General features: G+C 45.7%; 10 protein-coding genes across 10 annotated transcripts; 7 read left to right on the top strand and 3 right to left on the bottom strand.

Moving 5' to 3' along the window:
- Positions 1–17: 17 nt before the first annotated feature.
- Positions 18–1,484, bottom strand: FOMMEDRAFT_103040 (DUF1295-domain-containing protein). The gene is made up of 9 exons (XM_007263199.1): positions 1,377–1,484; positions 1,091–1,323; positions 952–1,036; positions 854–891; positions 605–801; positions 417–552; positions 340–363; positions 224–276; positions 18–173 (listed from the first exon to the last, which is right to left on the bottom strand). Exons 1-9 carry the CDS (start codon positions 1,432–1,434, stop codon positions 134–136), a joined length of 864 nt encoding a protein of 287 aa, XP_007263261.1. The 5' UTR covers positions 1,435–1,484; the 3' UTR covers positions 18–133.
- A 215-nt stretch (positions 1,485–1,699) lies between these two features.
- On the top strand, positions 1,700–2,177 carry FOMMEDRAFT_75436 (uncharacterized protein; the record flags this gene model as incomplete). Its single annotated transcript, XM_007263198.1, has 4 exons — positions 1,700–1,782; positions 1,843–1,880; positions 1,952–2,020; positions 2,080–2,177. 4 exons carry the CDS (start codon positions 1,700–1,702, stop codon positions 2,175–2,177), a joined length of 288 nt encoding a protein of 95 aa, XP_007263260.1.
- A 1,436-nt stretch (positions 2,178–3,613) lies between these two features.
- On the bottom strand, positions 3,614–3,877 carry FOMMEDRAFT_152336 (uncharacterized protein; the record flags this gene model as incomplete). The annotated part of the gene is made up of 2 exons (XM_007263197.1): positions 3,614–3,648; positions 3,727–3,877. The coding sequence occupies 2 exons, from the start codon at positions 3,875–3,877 to the stop codon at positions 3,614–3,616; spliced, it is 186 nt and encodes a 61-aa protein (XP_007263259.1).
- A 1,678-nt stretch (positions 3,878–5,555) lies between these two features.
- Positions 5,556–6,794, top strand: FOMMEDRAFT_152335 (uncharacterized protein; the record flags this gene model as incomplete). Its single annotated transcript, XM_007263196.1, has 4 exons — positions 5,556–5,719; positions 5,819–5,949; positions 6,229–6,282; positions 6,604–6,794. 4 exons carry the CDS (start codon positions 5,556–5,558, stop codon positions 6,792–6,794), a joined length of 540 nt encoding a protein of 179 aa, XP_007263258.1.
- A 3,898-nt stretch (positions 6,795–10,692) lies between these two features.
- On the top strand, positions 10,693–11,019 carry FOMMEDRAFT_152333 (uncharacterized protein; the record flags this gene model as incomplete). Its single annotated transcript, XM_007263195.1, has 3 exons — positions 10,693–10,740; positions 10,796–10,878; positions 10,947–11,019. 3 exons carry the CDS (start codon positions 10,693–10,695, stop codon positions 11,017–11,019), a joined length of 204 nt encoding a protein of 67 aa, XP_007263257.1.
- Positions 11,020–11,022: 3 nt separating this feature from the next.
- On the bottom strand, positions 11,023–12,521 carry FOMMEDRAFT_165635 (uncharacterized protein; the record flags this gene model as incomplete). Its single annotated transcript, XM_007263194.1, has 5 exons — positions 11,023–11,604; positions 11,670–11,834; positions 11,898–12,077; positions 12,140–12,157; positions 12,234–12,521. 5 exons carry the CDS (start codon positions 12,519–12,521, stop codon positions 11,173–11,175), a joined length of 1,083 nt encoding a protein of 360 aa, XP_007263256.1. The 3' UTR covers positions 11,023–11,172.
- Positions 12,522–13,615: 1,094 nt separating this feature from the next.
- Positions 13,616–15,354, top strand: FOMMEDRAFT_103037 (actin binding protein; the record flags this gene model as incomplete). The annotated part of the gene is made up of 9 exons (XM_007263193.1): positions 13,616–13,673; positions 13,724–13,750; positions 13,807–14,095; positions 14,156–14,620; positions 14,680–14,835; positions 14,891–15,016; positions 15,073–15,116; positions 15,168–15,207; positions 15,259–15,354. Coding segments are annotated over 9 exons (1,301 nt in total), but the record flags the coding sequence as incomplete, so codon positions are not given.
- A 326-nt stretch (positions 15,355–15,680) lies between these two features.
- On the top strand, positions 15,681–16,672 carry FOMMEDRAFT_165633 (Metallo-hydrolase/oxidoreductase; the record flags this gene model as incomplete). The annotated part of the gene is made up of 1 exon (XM_007263192.1): positions 15,681–16,672. One exon carries the CDS (start codon positions 15,681–15,683, stop codon positions 16,593–16,595), a length of 915 nt encoding a protein of 304 aa, XP_007263254.1. The 3' UTR covers positions 16,596–16,672.
- Positions 16,673–17,068: 396 nt separating this feature from the next.
- On the top strand, positions 17,069–17,980 carry FOMMEDRAFT_75394 (Metallo-hydrolase/oxidoreductase; the record flags this gene model as incomplete). The annotated part of the gene is made up of 1 exon (XM_007263191.1): positions 17,069–17,980. One exon carries the CDS (start codon positions 17,069–17,071, stop codon positions 17,978–17,980), a length of 912 nt encoding a protein of 303 aa, XP_007263253.1.
- Positions 17,981–18,901: 921 nt separating this feature from the next.
- FOMMEDRAFT_152327 (Metallo-hydrolase/oxidoreductase) lies at positions 18,902–19,804 on the top strand (the record flags this gene model as incomplete). Its single annotated transcript, XM_007263190.1, has 1 exon — positions 18,902–19,804. One exon carries the CDS (start codon positions 18,902–18,904, stop codon positions 19,802–19,804), a length of 903 nt encoding a protein of 300 aa, XP_007263252.1.
- Between the last annotated feature and the right edge of the window lie 84 nt (positions 19,805–19,888).

Here is a 19,888-nt window from a genome sequence, read left to right as displayed (position 1 = left end):
GATCTGATAATCATTCAGTGGAAATGCTACAATAACAATACAGTATCATTTACGGACAGTTCTAACTAACTCCGAATGCCTAACCTAACGCTTCAAAGGCAAACGCCACCACCTTGCCTACAACATTATGTGTCTAGTCCACAGGTCCCCATGGCCAGAAGACAGGCACATTCCTACAGGGGCCGTATTAGAATATTGCCGAAAAAATTAACTCGAACGGTACCTCTTGTACTCCTGCCACTTGGGATTATCACCGAACTTCTTGTCGCCGGCTTTCTGCGAAGGTGTTCGGGATCAAAACGGGTACTTAACGGAAGTTTGAAGAAGGACCACACTTACTTCTAGAAGAGGCACACCGGACACCTGCAATTATGCGTTAGCACATGAAGTCTTCGGACACAGGAGAAACTACATACGTTTCTTAGGAGTAAATATGTGATTATCGGGCTTGCCGCCGCGATAAGTGGTGCTACTTTTGGAAAATATGGAGTCTGCATAGACGAGGCCGATAAGGCCCATATTCCCGTCCAGATTCCGACTTCGCCCACGTAGCTGGATATTTGGATCAGGCGACACAATTAAAATAATGGTATGATGAACCAACTTAGGGTGCCTGCTGATACTCCATAGACCACGAGTAATAAAAGACTCATCGTGCTTCTTTTCGTTTTTCTCCCTCCTCCAGACGCTTTTTTGATTATCAGCGACTATTTCGAAAAGGAAGGAGGAAGCAAAGAGGCTCAAGGCGACATAATCCCTTGGACCAAGCGCTGGATGCAGATTAGGAGGCAATGTGTTTACCTATTGGGACGATGAATATTAGCTGGAAGGGTGTATTGGGCGAGGAACTTACCAAGTAAACTGGAAGTCCGACAAGGAATACCCATGCGGCTATGTTGGGTCGTAAATATTAAGACACCTATTTAAATCACATGTGATTCTGCAGCCTACCTTGTGCCATCCAGTAAAACGTGAACTTTCCCGGTTGATGCTTGACCTTGTCAAAACGCGAATCTCCTCCAGTTTTCATTGCTCGCTATGATCGGTGGCATTAGTCGCGAATATGTCGACGACAAAAATATTAGCATACAGTTACGAGAAATGATCCAAGCCGGGTGCTCCAGAGTACCAGGCATCCGGTCAGGAGCAGCTGTCTCGGAGCAAAAGATGAAAGTCTGGGTAGAGGGATGTTCTTTCCAAGGACGTATTTGTCCCTCAGTGCAGGGTAATACATAGAAACGAACGTCGTAGAAAGAAACCCCAGTGCACCACCGAGGTCATAGAACCTTTCATTCTTCTGAGGCACGAATATCAGAGCGAAGACTAAATTATATTAGGTCGGTGTTAACAAAGATGAGACACAAGACTTTACGAACTCGCTTGAAGTCCGTAAGCACTAGCAAGAGGTGGCAGGAGTCGAGAGAATATGCCCATTTATGAAAGTTCGAGATAATTTAAACAGGTCACTTTTGGAGACGATTTGTAAAGGATGGTAGTGGTAGGAGGTTAAGGAGGTTCTGAGAACATGTGTAAATGCCACTGAGAGACAACCTATGACGGACGGTAAACGTCGGAACCCGACTCGATGATCACTTGCGATCAGCGTCGCGTTACGTCACCATGCACCATAGCGAGTAACGCTGCCGAGTCGCCGAACGCGTTGTCCACTCTCGTCCCTGCCACATTAACTACCAGTGCTATGCCGGTAAATCACGCTCGACATCGAGTTATGGCACTCTACAAGGAATTGCATAGACTTGGACGGGACTATCCCGACCCATCGTGAGTGCTCGTATGGACGATGTTCTTCTCGCAGACATTCATCAGTTGTTCACTGAACAGATACGACTTTCATGGAAAGCTACGAAAGATGTTTGAAAGTCAGTATTTACTAGGGATACTTCTCAGAGACGTGGAAATAAGGCTTATATTTGACGCCTCTATTATGAAGAGAATAAGGAATTGAGTAATCCCGAAGATATCGAAAAGGCGTTACAGTTTGGAGAATTTATTCGTAACGGTATGCATCTATGCCCAGCTGTCAGTATTCTTCCCTGATGCCTAGTTGAAATTACTTAGAAACCCTCGCTTTAATACGGCTCAGCAAGTACCGACATCTAAAAAGAGCATATCCGCCCCTTGCGGAGCCGCCACCAGACAGACCACCTCCAACCTGATCTCTGTCAGGCGCTCCACGACTTCACCACCATTACGCACACGATATACACTACTTCGGCTATGGTGTCGTCACCTGGCTCGCGATATGTTTGGATGCTCCAAAGAAAGCAATGCAATACAAAGCCCTCACGATAATCCCAGGCCGAATATGACGACAATCTTTATGTCATATACCATAACATCGTTTTCATTGGCACGCTAGTAATTGTATCCAAATACAGGGAAAAGCAGATTAGCTCAGATGGACCTACTTTCCAAGTTACTTTTTCTGTGTAACTGATTATGGCTGGTCAGTTGATAAGGTACGACACGACCGACCGAAGGACGTCGGAATGCTGAAAAGTCCTAGCTGCTTCCCTGCCAAAACTGGATCACAGCTAGGTGCCACTGTTGACTGGTGAGGAAGTGTTTTGAGGAGAGCATATTCCCGAGGATAATCAAGACAGTCCAGCGTATGTATGTGACGAAAATGTGCGGAGGCATCACTCATCCTGTTGCTCCAATGCTTCTAAATTAATCACTTGTTTTGCTTGTCCCTCGCACAACCTCGGACTTTGCATCAATTATGACTCCTGTGTAGATCTCTAAGAATAAAGCGTCGCACTCGCAAGCGATACAAGCCTCTCAAGTTTCCGGGATATTCTGTCCAGCACAGTACTCCTTGGATCTCTGTAGTGCCGGTCTTCGCTACTCTTCTTTCTTCACAAGCAATCTCTCGGCGATAAAGAAAATAACTCGCTTTGCAGTCAAACCTCTTGTTTCGGCCATTTGCTTCGCTCACCGACTTTGCTTTTTACTTTGTCAGATTGTGCCTACAAAACCGATGTCATCCTTGTTGGGAAAGTGTTCCTAACATTCACCAATATGCAAACTTATACTGGGAAGTTCGACACCGGAATACTTTGGCGCACAAATGTTATACGCTCTTCGACCCTGACGTGCACCCGACTTCTCAATAGCCCATCAATGGACTTGCATTCAAGAGAAATTTTATAGGTAAGTTAAAAGCATTCCCAATATATCTCAGCAAATCGGCTCATTTGTATGAACGACCTTAACAATATGTCGACTCCCTGGCTCCAGATTCTCTGAGAGCCACTGTATCCGTGAGTTGTACAAATCGACCGGCATAGTATTGTACAAATCGCAGAGGAGCTCAGTCTTGGGCATCTAATCGTTGCAAAGTCTACGAGCTAACATCCAACTACAATAAAGGTGAGCAACCCGGTGTATTGTGAACACAGGAATTGTACAAGCTTTCTCGTTACACAATTTTACTGTCAATATGCATTGGATTGTGTCAAGGATGGTTGTAGTAAAACAAGGAAGGGTATGACCAGTGATAGTATCATGTGTAGTGACAGTAGTACTACATAGTATGTTCAAGGAGAGGTAGAGGTAATACTGGCAGTAATGATAGTCTGAGAGAAGGATCTCAAGTTGCAGTAGAATTGCCCGTGCTGGAACCGCCTATTGAAGAAGTGGTGGTAGAAGTGCTATTAGTGGAGGTACTTGTAGAAGAAGTTCCATTTGTAGAATTGCCTGTACCAGTGGAAGTAACTACAGTCGAATTATCAGTGGTAGAACGGGCAGTAATGGGTGTAATGGCGCCATCGGTGGCAGTAATGGTTGCAGGGCCTGCAAGGGCTGTGCTAACAATCAATGTTGCAATAGTAGCAGTAAGGAAGGTGAGCCTCATGATTACTATAAGTGATGATCTGTGTAGTGCAGTGGATGTTTGTCTTGCAGGTAAAGGGATAATGGGACAAGACGCTCTCGAGTTGAGGCCTTATATTACTTTCGCTCCCTTGAGCAAATGTTCAATATTTGGGATTCTGCTCTCAGGATCAACCAGCTATACAAAGTGCAAAGTGACGTTCTGTGTTTTGCCTTGTTTGCGTTGCAGATTGCACTCTCAGGCCCAGCTTGGTTACACTGGTTGGGCTGGTGGTTACCAGTGACGCTTGGCAATTTCCAGCGCAACCATCAACCAGCAGATTCAATCACTGTCACACATGGCATAATAAGGATACTAGTGAAAATGCGACTTATTAGTACTAACCACTGGCAGACGTGCAGCTGGCTGCTTCCGACGGATGATGATTTGCAACCACCAGTGCTATAACCGGCGATTGAAATTTAGCGGGTATTGGTCGTGCAGCCAGTGCAACTGTCAGCGAGTAGGCCCTTACCTGTTTTGTATCTAGGGTTCTGCAGCATACTGTAATTATGCTTACAGACTGTACTGTATATGTTACAATCTGTAAGCATAAACAGTACAGACTTGAAAAATTACAGCCTGTATTTTACAGGTTGTAATTGTAATTGGACTGCCAGTTACAACTGTATACGTGTGTATACAGTTACAGTCTAGTAAATTTATATAAATAGTAATAAAGATATGTACATGTAACTTACTATATACTCTGCTCTTCTTACTATGATAAGCCATAACATATCTATAAGCCAATAAATACAAAACATTCACACTAAATCATATCTTATTTATTGTTTTTATTATATAGAATATATTCATTTTTATTACATAATAATTTATTCTGATAACAATACTTTTCTGAGGTATTTCAGCAAGTTTTAGACTGTCTTTTCATCCTATTAGTTTTTATACAGTACTTGGAGGATTTTGTAAAAAGAAAGAGAGCTAATATGCTATAGTTATTGGTTCAAAATAATAAATTGTTTTATTACGGGCGTAACACCATATACAGCGTATACACCGGTACCGTAACCGTAATAGGCTTCAGAACAAAAATTACGGGTCGTAAGTTTACGACCCGCAACCGTAATGGTCACGTAAATTACGCGCAGACCCCTATTTGTATCTCGTTACTTTGTGCTTGTATGCATTGTTTGCATCTGCAGTATAGGCCCTCCGAGAAAATTACTCACACTCAAATGCTTAGTATGAGAATCCTCTCGAGCCGGGGAGCCAACTTAGCAACGTGACCTTTGCAGTACTCTTCAGTCCGCCTACTTTCCGCGTCCACAGCTATTTTTATTCCTTGCCATATTTCTCGGGGACGTCCGCCGCCGGTCTAAATGATAGCAAGTACTTGAAGTCAGACTTATGGCTAACCTTAGTGCTAAGCTGTGAAAGAAGAACGATGCTTGTATGGATAAACCATATTAATCGTACATAGCACTCCAAAACAACGACGCAAGGAAAGTTCGTATTGTTCTTTTCTGGTACTTATCATCTCAACGAATACTACGTTCTATTCCTGCACGCTAAATTTGCAGTAAACTTGCCGGCAGCACATTTCCACCAGTTGAGCATCTACGTGCTGAGGATTGAACGCCATACGGTGCCTCTGACGTGCATATAGTACATGACTTCCTCGGCTCGTGCATCGGTCATGCTCCTCTACGATCTTTTTACTGACAACTGGATTCGAGATATATTCACATTTATAGTCATTGCGTACATCGCAGGACAAGTACAGCTCTTCCATCCATCACTTCCTGATAACCTTTCGACTGCTGTTCCCGTCGAGGACCTTGTTAGTGCACGAACTCATCTGTCCCGCCACCCGAAATTCAAACGCGCCTATTGAGAGCAACTAGAGGTCAATATCAGACACACGAACTAGGCTTAATTATTCCACTTGCGTCTGTATAGGGCAGTTGCATATTATTGGTTCACTGGTGACGCAAGTATGCGCGCAAATGCATGCACAGTCGATAGTGGTAGTAGTGGGGCTTGCGAGCGCGCTGCCAACGAAGAATGTGGCGAGGGCCAGAGCGATAGAGGTGAACTTCATAGCTATTACGGGTTCGAATAGTTGGGAGAGAGATGCGATTGACCTTGCAGATGATAGAATAAATTTCTGGCAAAGAACAGGAGTTTTATATAGTGCTTCTGAAGAGCCTGCTGGTTATTAAAGCGCGCCTAATGGAGCAATACAATGTACGTCTTTACCTTATTTGCAATGTTAACGCCACTGATGCTTGCGGTGTGTTCGTGCACATAAGGGTCGTCTCAATAGGCTAAACAATGGAATATATTCTGTATATCATTGGTTTCTTTAGCGCACAGTCTAGACATTTACGTTGGCGCAAGCTCTCAAGATCCGACGGCCATCAGTATGTGTATGGGAATTTCGATCTCTCCATTTTCCAATTTTTGATGTCCGCTTCATTTCGGACAGTATCAGAACATAATGCTATTAATATCAGACGCATGCACGACATGAAACATGTTATGTAGGAGGATAAAAATAGCTGCAAGTATGATAGTCAGGTGAGTCAATTGAGCCCTCGGAAGGAAGATTACCGACATTTTGGAACGCCACAGTCAATGATTGAGGCCATCACAAGTGCTAGTGTAAATCACGACAGCATAAAGTCCTTCAGGAGACTGTCAAGACGAGGCTACTAAAAGATTATTCATTAACTCACCTCAAGGGCAGTGGCAGATGCCTCCGTCGTTACCGATGTGTACTCCCGGTGGGCAGACGAAGTCGCACTTAAAGATTAAGGATGACTGGGCCGGAGGTGCCGAAGTCGTAGTGGTCTCGGCTGGTGCAGCGCCCACAAGACTCGCGGCAAAGGCAACGACGGCGACGGCAATTGAAGAAGCACGCATGTTTACGTGAAGGACGTGAGTTTATGCAGAAAAGAGTGCGTTGTGTAGAGCCGGAGAGTAGTCGATGTATTTGGACTAGCTATACATACTGCTTTATATACCCAAGGATTGCTGACCGACCTGACCACAGCAACTGAGGTCTCCTCGTCTATTACCGGCGTCTCCGAAGAAGTCGTTACTTGATGCGTTTTGTTCTACTACTATACACGAAAGAGGCATCTGGTCGTCTGCCATCAAACACGACGTTGGGCGGGTTCTCAGACGGCAGCTCTGTCCTGTTGATCGTAATCCGCCGCACTCGTCGCCGCTCGCCGAAACACGGCGATATCATATTTCAGTACTGCATTTTCAGCGTAGTCGGACCAAACTGTGGTCAGGGACGTCTCCTTATTGGCAGCCATTGTTTCCAGACCAGCGTGTATTGGGAACTTGCTTCTGCGCTATAGTTTGAATCACCGTCAATCTCAAATACATACAGTCCGAGTCAAACTTCCTGGGAAAGTAGAGCGGATTAATTTTCATGCTGTTGATAATGTATGTACGTGCCTAGCGCGCATAATTGTAAACGAATGAAGGCTAGAGTTTTGATTTTCAAGTGACTGTCAACATGTTTTCAGGAACACGGAGTGTGATTGACCGGCTTACATAATAACACCCTTGACGCTTCGATGGACCTCATTTGACGTCATCGAAGGATCGGCGTCGAATACTTTACTGAGCGGGTGTAAAAACAAATTCCGACGAACGACTTTCAAGTGGACTATTGCATACTGTCGTACCTCTGTTTATGCGGACGTCTGTCGGTAAAGGACTTCTTGTCTGTCGGTCATCAATACGTAGATGAACACATCTTCTCTTCTGAGCGTGTGTGTATACCCCGACATCTGAACAGTCCGCATTTTCCGTCTTGCTTCCATGGGATAAACCATTTCACTTTCTTTCCTTGTGGCCATATGGGCGCTTTGGCTGCCATATTCTAATATGCAGCAAAAGAGAGAACAACGGCATCATATCGCCGTTGCGAAGCTCCATTCTTGAACAGGCCGTATTTCATACGAACCGGCCTCAACTTGTCGTTTCTGGCTTCTGATTCGAATATAACTCTGCTTTATGCCTTTGTAGAGGTGGTTAACTGCAGCGCAGCGAAAATCTGAAGAGCTCACGCTCACTTCTACAGGACGCAAAACGTGTGTTTCGCGGACAGATAATATTGTGCCTGCCAAGGACATCCGGGATCATGCATATTATGCATCATCTACCGGCGTTAATATTTGGCACCTCTCCGAGAACACTGCCTACTGTATGCAGACACCATTGGGAAGTCAGCTCTTTGATTTTCAAACGTGCCAACGTAGAGAATAGCTCCCATTTACTTCACGGGACGTATAAAAACCAAGCCGGACTGAGCTTGCCATTAACAACATCGTTCACTATGAAGCTGACCTTTGCATCCGCTCTTCTATTTGCTTTTATTACGGTCGTCACGGCTCAAGTGCCGCTCCCTTGCTCGGGTGGAAAGTGTGGACCCGGCGTAGGCAGGTCTGAACCCTCCCCAGTTGCCGACAGTTCTGTCTGAAACCCAGCTGCAGTAGACGCTAACAATGTCTGTGAGTACCCTATGCATTCATGCAGACTAGCGATATTTGTACTGAACCGACAGTAGAATGACTTTGCGACAGGACGGTAGAATTTAGCTACATTGTTGGGAGAGGAGTACTAACATATTTTGGGTTGCTGTGATGCTATTGTTTTTGTGCGAAAGTGTGCATGTAATTTTTTCGTTTATTTGTAAACAGTCGCTGTTGTCGTCTACCGTGTTCTGTACGATGGAAATGTACTGTGCACAATGTCCCTTGTCACGTATCTCCGAAGAAACTATTCGAAATTCTGGTCTTCTGGACCGAAAACCAGGCAAGTGATTATAAATAGTAGGGTAAATATAGTCATTGCCTTGATAGTGAATTGTTTTAGGCATTTTATTCGTAGCATGTACAGATTACCAGTCCACTGAGTTTAGAAGAACCGATCATGATCACTCAGGCTCAAGCAAAATGCCAGATCTAATGTAGATTTCGGGCAAACTCCTTATGTAATTTGTGCTTCGCCTTTCTACAAACTAAGAAGTAGTGCATCTCGCCGGAATATTGCAAAGTACGGTTCATGTCCTTTTGTAATAGACTAGTCGCCCTTACTACTTTGGCATGAATGAAATGCAAACGTGGCGTATTGAGTGGCGATCTCTGCAATAATAAACCAACACTGAGCAATAAAAGCGCCATGGTCCACTAGATCATCACTGTCCACTGCTTAAGCAGATCAGTCCGTTCACGCCTCATATCACAACCATCAGAATGTCACAGGACAACCACAGAAGTGTTAGCAAGTCTTCTAGCGTTTTAGCAGCAGACGGACTCCCACAACGGACGTACCCGCCCCCACCAAGTCTGATAGCAGACAGAAACATTTTAACACTCATGCAGTGCTTCACCAAGTTTGTCGAAGACTCAGAAATAAGGGATACTTCTAACCTTAAAGAAATGAAAGAAAGGATCAACTCCTTCCTCTGTAGATTTAATATTCGCGAAGAACCAAGTGAAACAAGGAAGAAGTTGTCAGACAAATGTGCAGAGTGCGAGAGCCAAATTAGCGTAATTAACCGCAATTTAGATAAGGCAAGAAATGCTATGGGTCACAGAAAAGACCAGAACAAAATTGACAAGCTTAGAGAAGACAAGGCATCTGTAATGCAATATCATACCCACTACACTGCGTATACAGAACATTGGGACAGGTACGAGCAAAGAATGCTGCAATATGCACTTCAAACCACCGACATCAAGAGAAGATTGAGAGATGATTATAAGACTTATATCCCTGATGACCATGAGCTCACAAAGGCTGATGTACTGAGATATGGCTGGATAATTATGGGAACACGGCTTAGTGCAGTGTAGCACATGTAGCGAATCTGTGCATTATAGCTGTAGCTTATCTTGAGGCAATAATTCGCTCACATTAATGGAGATTGCGTACATAGTATTCCATACGTTATATTTCTCCAGTGTGATAGCTGTGCAGAAAGGATCCTCTGTATAAAAGGCACCCGAGAGTCCCTCCAAAAGTCACTTTGATACTGTTTGCTGCACCCACTGTACTGAGGATTGCCGATGCCTCCATCTCTTTTGCATAGACGTCTGAAACCTTGCATAAGAGTTAACTGGGGCTAATCACTACTTTTTTTAAACTTGTGACTATTGGCTTTGTTCTTCGCTTTTACCGGCCCCGCTTCTCCAGCCGCCACAAATACCTGGTCGATGCCCACTACAGTGATAATTTCATCTCTTGAGCACCAGAGATATAAGCCTACAAGTCCATCATACCTGAGGTAATGATAGCTAGCACTATATGACACTGTTGTTTGTGAGCACCAGGTTATTCATTGAACGAGGATAGTTTATTGACCTTTTATAAAAGTAACTTCTGAGCGGGGGCGTCAAAAACTGGTTATCTGTCCTGTGTCGAAGCGTATATGTGTGGATGCATGCCGAAGTGAGAGATCATCAAGAGTAATAACTATAAGATCCTCGATCGTCAACTCTGTGTAGCAGTTCGAAAGCATGTCAAATGGACTGTTATCGGATTCAGAAGTTGTTTGAGAATATTCCTCTCGGAACTTTCAATTGCAGGGCTAGAACATACTTATTTCCCCAACATGTGTACGTTTCAGTGGAGCTGTGTTCTGGGTAAACCATGGTGGGCCGCTAAACAGATGCGGTACCATCGGATCAGGGATCTAGAGATTGTTCTGTGAGTGTTCAAGGTCCTCGAATTGGTCCGCCGAACCCCGTCTGCACAACAGTTATAAAAGCTAGAGAAAGCAACATACTTGTTAGGAAAGACGTCGCACTATGAAAGTCGTAATCGTTTCTACCGTACTTGTCGCCCTTGCCAGCCTTGTGGCTAGCACTCCGAGCCCAATCAACTGCCCTCCTTGCATTCCATTGCCGCCAGATGCGTGCTCGTCTACCACGACTACTGTGCCTAGCGGTTTCCCTCCGGGATGTGGTTGCGGATGTCCATAATATTACCTCTGGGTAAGTTCCATATCATTCTTTAACTTGACGCGGTCCCAACAAGGTAAACGAGAACAATTAAATTGAAGCCAGGTACCCCATCATTATCGCTCGGATCGTCCTCCTCACGTAGGCTTCAATCCCCGACGGAATCTACGATAATTTGAAATTGGATTGATAATTTGGTCCCGTATTTGTATCCACGACGTTCCCGCGAAATAAATAAGCAACACAGCTGAACTCCTGTAGTTCTGTACCTGAGCATAATTTGGATACGAAATAAGAGAACTGTTGTCCGTCGAAAGTCCCGTTTCACTAGTAATGGATGGTCCGGAGTGTGAATCCACCGAAGTTTGAGCGCCATTGAAGACTGCTAAACAGCGGCGGTAATATAAAACCAACATTATAATTGGGCAATCCACTAGTATCAGCAAACTTTTCCTTGAGCCTGTTCGAAATGCGTTTCGCGCTGTCCTCCGTTCTCTCCATTCTTGCCGTCGTCGCTTTCGCAAACGCCGCGATCGCTCCACTTCCTCCTGTACACACGATAACCGAGTGCACATGTCCGACGCTGACGCTTACTCCGATCCAAACTGCTAAACGAGATGCCGAGGCAGTTGAGTACATGAAGCGTAACCCTGGGTGCATTTGCCCTCTATAGCGGAATTCTCTCGCTTGAGGTCGTCCAGTACGTATGTGGGTCAACGAAGTGTAACACATTGTCATTCGAAAAGCTGACACGTTCTTCTACAGCATCGCCGGTATTTGTTTGGATCAAATGTTGTGGCCTATGATCTGTAGTGATGAGCAACCAGATATGTATGCCAAATAGTCATGAGAAAGCAGTTGCGACGAGGGCGGCGACCTTCTAGAATGCAATACGTATTGCGTTCCTTGAATCCTCCAGAAGTTTCAGAGTGCTCAGCCGCGACTTTGAATACCAAACATGAAGATGAAGAGTTTCTATCCTGCAGCTGCTGCCAAGAAATCAGCAGTTGAGTATATAAAGAGTTCAGGTTGCAGTGGATTTCAGGCAAAACTCTTGAACAAGCAAACATGCAGTCAACACTCCTGCGATCCATCGTCACGCTCTTCGCATTCGCGGCAGCCATTGCAGCAACTGCGGCACCCGTAAAGGCAATAGAGTGTCCTCCTTGCACCGAGATAGGCGGAATTTTCAAGCGCGATGCCGACCCCCGTCTGTCACAATGTGCATGCGACTAAGCCGAATCGTGTGAGTCATATTGCATCGTACCGATTTATCTTGTCACTGATCACAAACCGTGCGCCCTTTACCAGCCTAAATTTGCATGCAATCTCATATGCTGGTCAGGGTGGACTGTGGGATTAGTTTAATAGGCAGAGTCCAGGAGGACCCTTTGTGGCAAGCAAAAATAAATGGAAGTGATTGCGTTGTATCGTGCCTGATATCGTGAGAACTGCAGCACAACAGACAGACGAAATGGGAGCTCTTCAAATAGATTACGAGTCGCGCTCGATCCAGGCACAATTGCGAACAACTCACGACGGCGACTCAGAGAACGTGCGCAGCAATTGGGAATGCAAAAGCAGGGCCAATTGACCGTGGTACTCTGACCGTGGATGTCAGGAGGTCCGCGCATTGTCGCTAGATGAAACAGCGGCGCTTTCAAACAGCCGTCCATTGTTGCAAAAGAGATACCAGACAGCAAGTCTAAGCAGGAAATCAGACTGACTACTGATCAAATCGCAAATGTTTACAATTTTGTAAGATCCCCATTCGCCGGTACGAGGCTACCATCGCTTGTCGTGGATTTCGCAGAGAACTATCGCTCCTTGATCCGTGAGACCAGAAGTTGAGATGAAAAAGTCAAAGAAAACAGGCACTGAGATTTAGCCCCAGTTGCAGTGTTTACCTCAATCTAGATAGCGATGTTGGATCAGGACGCAGACAAGTCAGTGATGGAACGCAGTGATTGTCGGAGATGCCTGAGTTAGGTATTTATGTAGCGCCGAGATGGATATAAAGTCCTCCGCATGGGAGCCAGGTCTCGGTAACCTTCGCGCTCAGTAGCTCGACAAGGCAGTTATGCGCTCTTTCCTAACAATCGTACTCTTCGCCGTCGTCGCGGCCGTCAGTGCAGCTCCAGAACCGGTTGCCCGGATTTGCCCGGATTTCTGCATTTTGGAGACCACCACAATCTCGGGAACAGCAACTGTAACAGCGGTTTGCCCTTGCCCAACATGATGCGATCTCTTATACCGAACGAAGGTGAGTTGCCTGCTCTGCGATCGAATTGTGTATCTATTGAGCTGATTGCATATGGAGTAGTCCTAGACAGGTACAGGGAAAAGAGACAGGAGGGGATGGTAGTTAGCAGATGAGGATAATCGCAAAGTTAATATTGTACCCAGCTGCATGCTTGTCGAATGCATCATTATTATTTTTTCTTCATGTCGTTATCGGCTATTCATAGTTGATATGGGAGTAGTGCGGACCGGAAGTGACAAGAGAGTGGGTCGCACATGTTTGGAATCCACAGGCGGCTGACGCAAATCAAATGGAGTAAATTAGAGGTGGATGTCTCTTGTAAAGACACTTCCGGTAACGGGCAAGGCTGAAGATGATGGCGTCGATGAAGGAGGCCAATATTTAATTATTGAAAATAAAAACGTTTATTATGTTCGGAACATTCCGATAGAAGCACGTGACGCGATAATCGTCGCGCAGCCTACTCGCAGCGACGCAGTCGCTCAAACTGCATCTCTCCATTGTCCACCATGTCGCTGCTTGCTCCTATCATCAGCGACAATGGTACAGGTTTTTCAAAAATTGGGTATGTCAACTTGAAATTCGTAAGCTGCATTTCTTAACGTCTTCATCCAGCTTCGCGGGAAACTCTGATCCATCCTTGTACGTTAAATGCACTCTGTTCCTTGTCGACAAGCATTAAGGCATCAAATACATAGTGTGTTTCCAACTGCAATAGCTACGCGTGGAGGCGCTACGGCACAGTCTACCCGCGCTGGTCCGCCCATTCCTTCAAAACCTGGCAATCTTGCATCCAAGCGAGGAGTGGAAGATCTTGATTTCTTTATAGGCGACGAGGCGATTGCTAACCAGAAAACTCCTGGATATGGCGTACATTACCCAATCCGACACGGTATGATAGACAATTGGGATCACATGGAACGTTACTGGGAGCAAACAATCTTCAAATACTTACGTGCCGAACCGGAGGATCATTATTTCCTTCTCGTGCGTAAGATTTCGCTGAAGTGGATCAACTGAGTTTACATTGATTGACGAATGACGTAGACTGAACCTCCGCTTAATCCACCCGAAAATCGCGAGCAGACAGCAGAAATCTTCTTCGAATCATTTAATATCAAGGGCCTGTATATCGCTGTGCAAGCTGTGCTTGCTTTGGCAGCATCTTGGTCGTCGAACAAAGTCACTGACCGCACCCTGACCGGAACTGTTATCGATTCTGGTGATGGTGTTACGCACGTTATACCCTGCGCGGAAGGTTATGTCATTGGAAGTGCCATCAAACACATTCCAATTGCCGGCCGTGATATCACGCAGTTCGTGCTTAACCTTATGCGAGAGCGCGGCGAGATGGCTACGGTCCCACCTGAAGACCAGTTGCGTGTTGCGAGCAAGGTGAAGGAAAACTATAGCTACGTGTGCCAGGATATAGTGAAAGAGTTCAGAAAATATGACACCGATCCGTATAATATGTTCCAACGATACACAGGCGAGCACAGCGTGACCGGCAAGGTAAGTTGTCTCCTAAATGTATCGCCGCATCCATGTACTCAGAACGTCGTCTGGTATAGACTTATGGCGTTGATGTCGGATATGAACGGTTCCTTGCTCCGGAGATCTTTTTCAACCCTGAGATCTACTCGTCTGATTTCCTAACACCTCTGCCCGAAATCGTTGATACCACAATCCAAGCTTCACCAATCGATGTTCGACGTGGGTTGTACAAGGTGGGCCCTTTTTTTTAGCTTTCTCGAGGTACAGATCATCTAAACCACAGTATAGAATATCGTCCTTTCTGGCGGTTCGACAATGTTCACTCATTTCGGCCAACGGCTGAAGCGCGATCTGAAGCAACTGGTAGATCGCCGTATTGAAGCAAGCGAACTTGCAAGTGGAACAAGGGCGAAGGTAAATAGTTCCCTTTCTTTAAAATTTTGTTGTACGAACTTACAATGCGTCTGTAGTCTACTGGTGTAGAGGTTGACGTAATTTCGCATAAGAGGCAAAGGTCTGTACAGCAGTCTGCAATTCATCACAGACACATACTAATCTCAAACAGGTATGCGGTATGGTTCGGTGGCTCACTTCTGGCCTCCTTGGTAAGCTCCACATTTACACGATTCAAACCTGTTGTCTGATTACGTCTGCAGCCGGAGTTTTACTCCTACTGTCACACGAAAGCACAATATGAAGAAGTCGGTCCGAGTATCTGCAGGCGGTACCAAATTTTCGGCAGCGTTAACTAAATTACGTGGTACGGATTGTATGAGGGTAGGGATACATAATGACATTTCCTCACTGATATTAGCAAACGACGAGCCTCTTAAGATCGTGAATATCTAATGCACGTCGGGATACATAATATCTCTTACCTAATGAGACTACTGCTTCGATCATGAAGGCTCCATGTCGCTGACAAACTGGGCGCTCTCGAGCATAAATGGGTCCGAGCATGTTTCTTATTTAGCCCATATTTAAGCGAGAGTTTTGATGCACATGACATACTCTATCTTGCTTCCTTCTTGAAAGCTAGATCTATTTTGCCAGCTCGTCCAGTACAAGTTTATCGACTATGACATCGGGCGTTCATTCACTACCCATTCCTGCTTCCAATCAAGCGTTCTGCGATGTCTCTGCTCTTGAAGCTGGCTTCCTCCCGTTCCGTTGCAATTATGCCGTTGCTGGTGTCCATGAAAACGATCAGCACCTCGCTCCAATACTAGCTTTCCTCATTACGCATGCCCCCTCCGGAAAGCGACTCGTCTTCGACTTGGGGATGAACCTCGATGAAGATAACCTGGGCGTTACTCCAGCAATGAGGGAAACGTTGAAAGATTCTGGTATATACATCAACAAAGATGTGGTTGCATCCTTGCAGGACGGTGGCATCGAACCGGACGACGTTAATGTCATTGTCTTATCTCACATACACGCCGACCACGTCGGTAATCCGGCGAAATTTAAGAAAGCCAGATTCTTGGTCGGCAATGATTCGCGTGGATTATTCGAATCGGGATACCCAGTGGATCCAAAGAGTTTCTTCGACTCACGTTTACTTCCGAAAGACCGGACGGATTATTTTGACCCACATGGTGAAGACTGGAAGCCTATTGGACCTTTTGAACGTGCTTTCGATTACTTTAACGATGGATCCCTCTACTTCATTGACGCACCAGGCCATCTTCCAGGGCATATCAACCTTCTCGCACGTACCTCATCAGATGGCGCTTGGATCTACCTCGCAGCCGATAGTGCACATGATTGGAGACTCGTCCGTGGTCAAGCTGAGATTGCGGTCAGTCACCACCCTGTGTACGGAGTTAGATGTGCTCATACGGATGTGGAGGCGGCGAAAGATACGATTCGAAGGATTGGGGAAGTGATGCGTTTCCCTAGGGTACGTGTACTTTTGGCACATGATAATGAATGGTATGAGCAAAATAAGGATGGGAAGGCTTTTTGGCCTGGAAAAATACCTTCTCTGTAAAGTGGATGCATAGTGTCATATAATCCGGTTTTCGTGTCTGAGGATGTATATTATGTGAATTAAAGTGAGTAAATCACTGCCTTAACAGTTTATGAATTCAGGTCCTTTCCAAGCAAGAATTAAGGCGGTGTGGGTGGTGACTGTGAATGCTTATTCCACTACGAATCATTGGTATCTTTCTCTTATATGTGTAGCTTAGGCGAACAACAGGCTCCATCTAAGATAGCTTCCGTGTACCGCATAGAACACTACTATTTGGTGCACGATCAAGTGCTATTCCTATCAACTCTCCAATGAGCCAGGCACGTGTTAACACAGCAGCAATAGGACCTTGAATTCTCAAGGAAAAGTTACTCCCACATATATAAAGAATATCGAAGTTCTCTTCTTCATTGTAGGACACGATAACGTGCACGTAGCCAACGAATACAATATAAGCATTTGTCCCAAGCCTGATCCCACAGCATAGCGCTATGGCTTCTTCTGTTCCCCCATTACCCCCACCAAGCGATAGTCAAGCATACTGTGATATCTCCGCTCTCGAGGGTGGTTTCTTGTCATTACCATGCCACATGTTCGTTAGCACAGCACCTGAGGACGAGAGGAAACTTGTTCCTTCGCTGTCTTTCCTCATTACCCATCGTAACTCACAACGACGTATCCTTTTCGACCTCGGTGTCCGGAGCGATTTGGAGAATTATCCAGAGACTGCGAAAAAAATGGTATCGGATATATTTGAAGCGAGAGTACCGTGTGATGTGCCTATGTCGCTTTCGAAAGGGGGGCTTAAACCTGCGGATATTACCCACGTGTGCTTTTCGCATTGTCACTGGGACCACACAGGAAACCCGAGCCTATTTAGTAAGGCGCAATTCATTGTCGGTGCTGATGCGGCATCGCTTTTCCAGCCTGGATATCCGGAGGACCCAAAGAGCACGTATCCGTCTGACTTACTTCCCAAGGGACGAACGGAGTACTTCGATACTACTACTGAGGCGTGGAAGCCTATTGGCCCGTTCCCTCGTGCATTCGATTACTTTGGCGATGGTTCTGTGTATTTCATCGATGCGCCTGGACACCTTGCTGGCCACATGAATTTCTTAGCACGAACGTCTCCGGATGGCGGATGGATCTATCTTGCGGGAGACACCGCACACGATTGGAGACTTGTACGAGGCGAAGGAGATATCGCAACTTATCACACTCCAGAAGGAGGGATGGGGTGTATGCACGTGAACAAGAAAGATGCAAAGGCTGCTATTCAGCGTATTGCCGACGTACTCACACTACCGCGTGTACGTGTCATTCTGGCGCACGACGCTGAGTGGTATAACGATAACAAGGGCGGTGATGCGTTCTGGCCTGGAAAAATTCCTTCGCTTTAGCGCCTTGCCCAGAAAGATATTATTAAAGGGCACTGAAACAAACTACATACGATTGTGATGTATTATAGCGGTGATGGGTTGTAAATAAGGTATCCAGAAACGTGATTTATAGGCATACGTTCTCAGTAGTATTTCTTAAAAGTTCCGTTTGTTCTGTCAGTTATCAAGCAAAACGGGTACAATCTGCCAAGGTGGAAATGCCTCCACTCACTCTGTCCTTGTACTTCGTTCACATCAGGAAATGAGCAAGCCAGGCCTGCAAAGTTGGGAGTTGGAACCCATCTGAATGTAGTAACGAGTCATGTCTCAGTAGAGTAGCAAGTTACGAGTAAAGGTATACGTAATACGTACGCAGAATATTTCTGGTATTTATATTATGTAAGACGATAATTGCCTATTTACGAGCATCCTGATTCTTGATGGCCTGCATCAACGCAGCATCACTTACATGGTATTTCAGTGTCTGCATGTACTTATTACGCAGACGAAGGTAGGCGGGCCAATTCGTGGTCATCGAGCACTCACAAAACGAACTCTGGTTTCCTATCGAACGAGGACCGGCGAAATCGCATCTCTATAGCACCTTTGTGCAGAGTCTGAAAGGGCAATATGTTTGCATGTGGGCTTAATAATCGAATATAAGGACCCACAATATGTAAAAAATATGTGTCCTAGCAATACATTCCAACACATTTCCGTGTTTGTTTTGGTGGTGAGTCATTCTCGTTAGCGGCCGCAATGGTTTATCCAGAACACCTTCACAGAAACATACGGCAGTGAAACATAAGCAATGATAATCCTCACATGACAGAGAATATCAAAATCCCTTATATATAAATATTCTTTGTAGGATACGATGACTTGCAAATAGCTAACGAATACAATATAATCATAAGCGTTTGAGCTACACATCTCATCACCATGGCTTCTTCTGTCCCTCCACTACCTCCACCAAATGATAATCAGGCGTATTGCGATATCTCCGCCCTCGAGGGCGGTTTCTTGTTATTGCCATGCCACATGTTCGTTAGCACAGCACCCGAGAACGAGAGGAAACTTGTTCCTTCGCTGTCTTTCCTTATTACCCATCGTAACTCACAGCAACATATCCTCTTCGACCTCGGTGTCCGGAGCGATCTGGAGAATTACCCAGAGACCACGAAAAAAATGGTAGCGGTGGCGAGGGTACCGTGTGACGTGCCTATGTCGCTTTCGAAGGGAGGGCTTAAACCTGCGGATATTACCCATGTGTGCTTTTCGCATTGTCACTGGGACCATACGGGAAACCCGAGCCTGTTTACCAAGGCGCAATTTATTGTCGGTGCTGAAGCGGCGACGCTTTTCCAACCTGGGTATCCTGAAGACCCGAAGAGCGTGTTCCCATCTAACTTGCTGCCGAAGGGACGTACGGAGTACTTAGATACTACTGGTGAAGCATGGAAGCCTATTGGCCCGTTCCCTCGTGCATTTGATTACTTCGGTGATGGATCTGCGTATTTCGTCGACGCACCTGGACACCTTCCCGGCCACTTGAACTTTCTTGTACGAACATCTCCAGATGGCGGATGGATCTATCTTGCGGGAGACACTGCACACGATTGGAGACTTATTCGAGGCGAAGGAGATATCGCAACTTATCAAACTCCAGAAGGAAGGACGGGGTGTATGCACGTGAACAAGAAAGATGCAAAGGCTGCTATTCAGCGTATTGCCGACGTACTCACGCTACCGCGTGTACATGTCATCCTGGCGCACGACGCTGAGTGGTATAACGAGAACAAGGAAGGCGATGCGTTTTGGCCTGGAAAGGTTCCTTCGCTTTAGCACTTATCCCGGAAAGACAGTATTCAATGTTACTGAAACAAACTGCATATCGCCGCGATGTATTATAGCTGTGACAGGTTGGAA

The sequence above is a fragment of the Fomitiporia mediterranea genome, assembly GCF_000271605.1.
Source record: "Fomitiporia mediterranea MF3/22 unplaced genomic scaffold FOMMEscaffold_2, whole genome shotgun sequence".
NCBI classification, from domain to species: domain Eukaryota; kingdom Fungi; phylum Basidiomycota; class Agaricomycetes; order Hymenochaetales; family Hymenochaetaceae; genus Fomitiporia; species Fomitiporia mediterranea.
The sequence above is the reverse complement of the archived record's forward strand: the minus strand, read 5'-3'. Positions and strand labels throughout refer to the sequence as shown.

What these genes read in the sequence shown, in the direction of transcription:
- FOMMEDRAFT_103040 (XM_007263199.1), bottom strand. Translation starts at nt 1,434, where the DNA reads ATGGGCATATTCTCTCGACTCCTGCCACCTCTTGCTAGTGCTTACGGA. An exon ending in TTGGATCATTTCTCGTAACT is followed by an intron (nt 1,037 to 1,090) that starts GTATGCTAATAT and finishes CACCGATCATAG; the next exon opens with CGAGCAATGAAAACTGGAGG. An exon ending in AAGTGGCAGGAGTACAAGAG is followed by an intron (nt 174 to 223) that starts GTACCGTTCGAG and finishes CGGCCCCTGTAG; the next exon opens with GAATGTGCCTGTCTTCTGGC.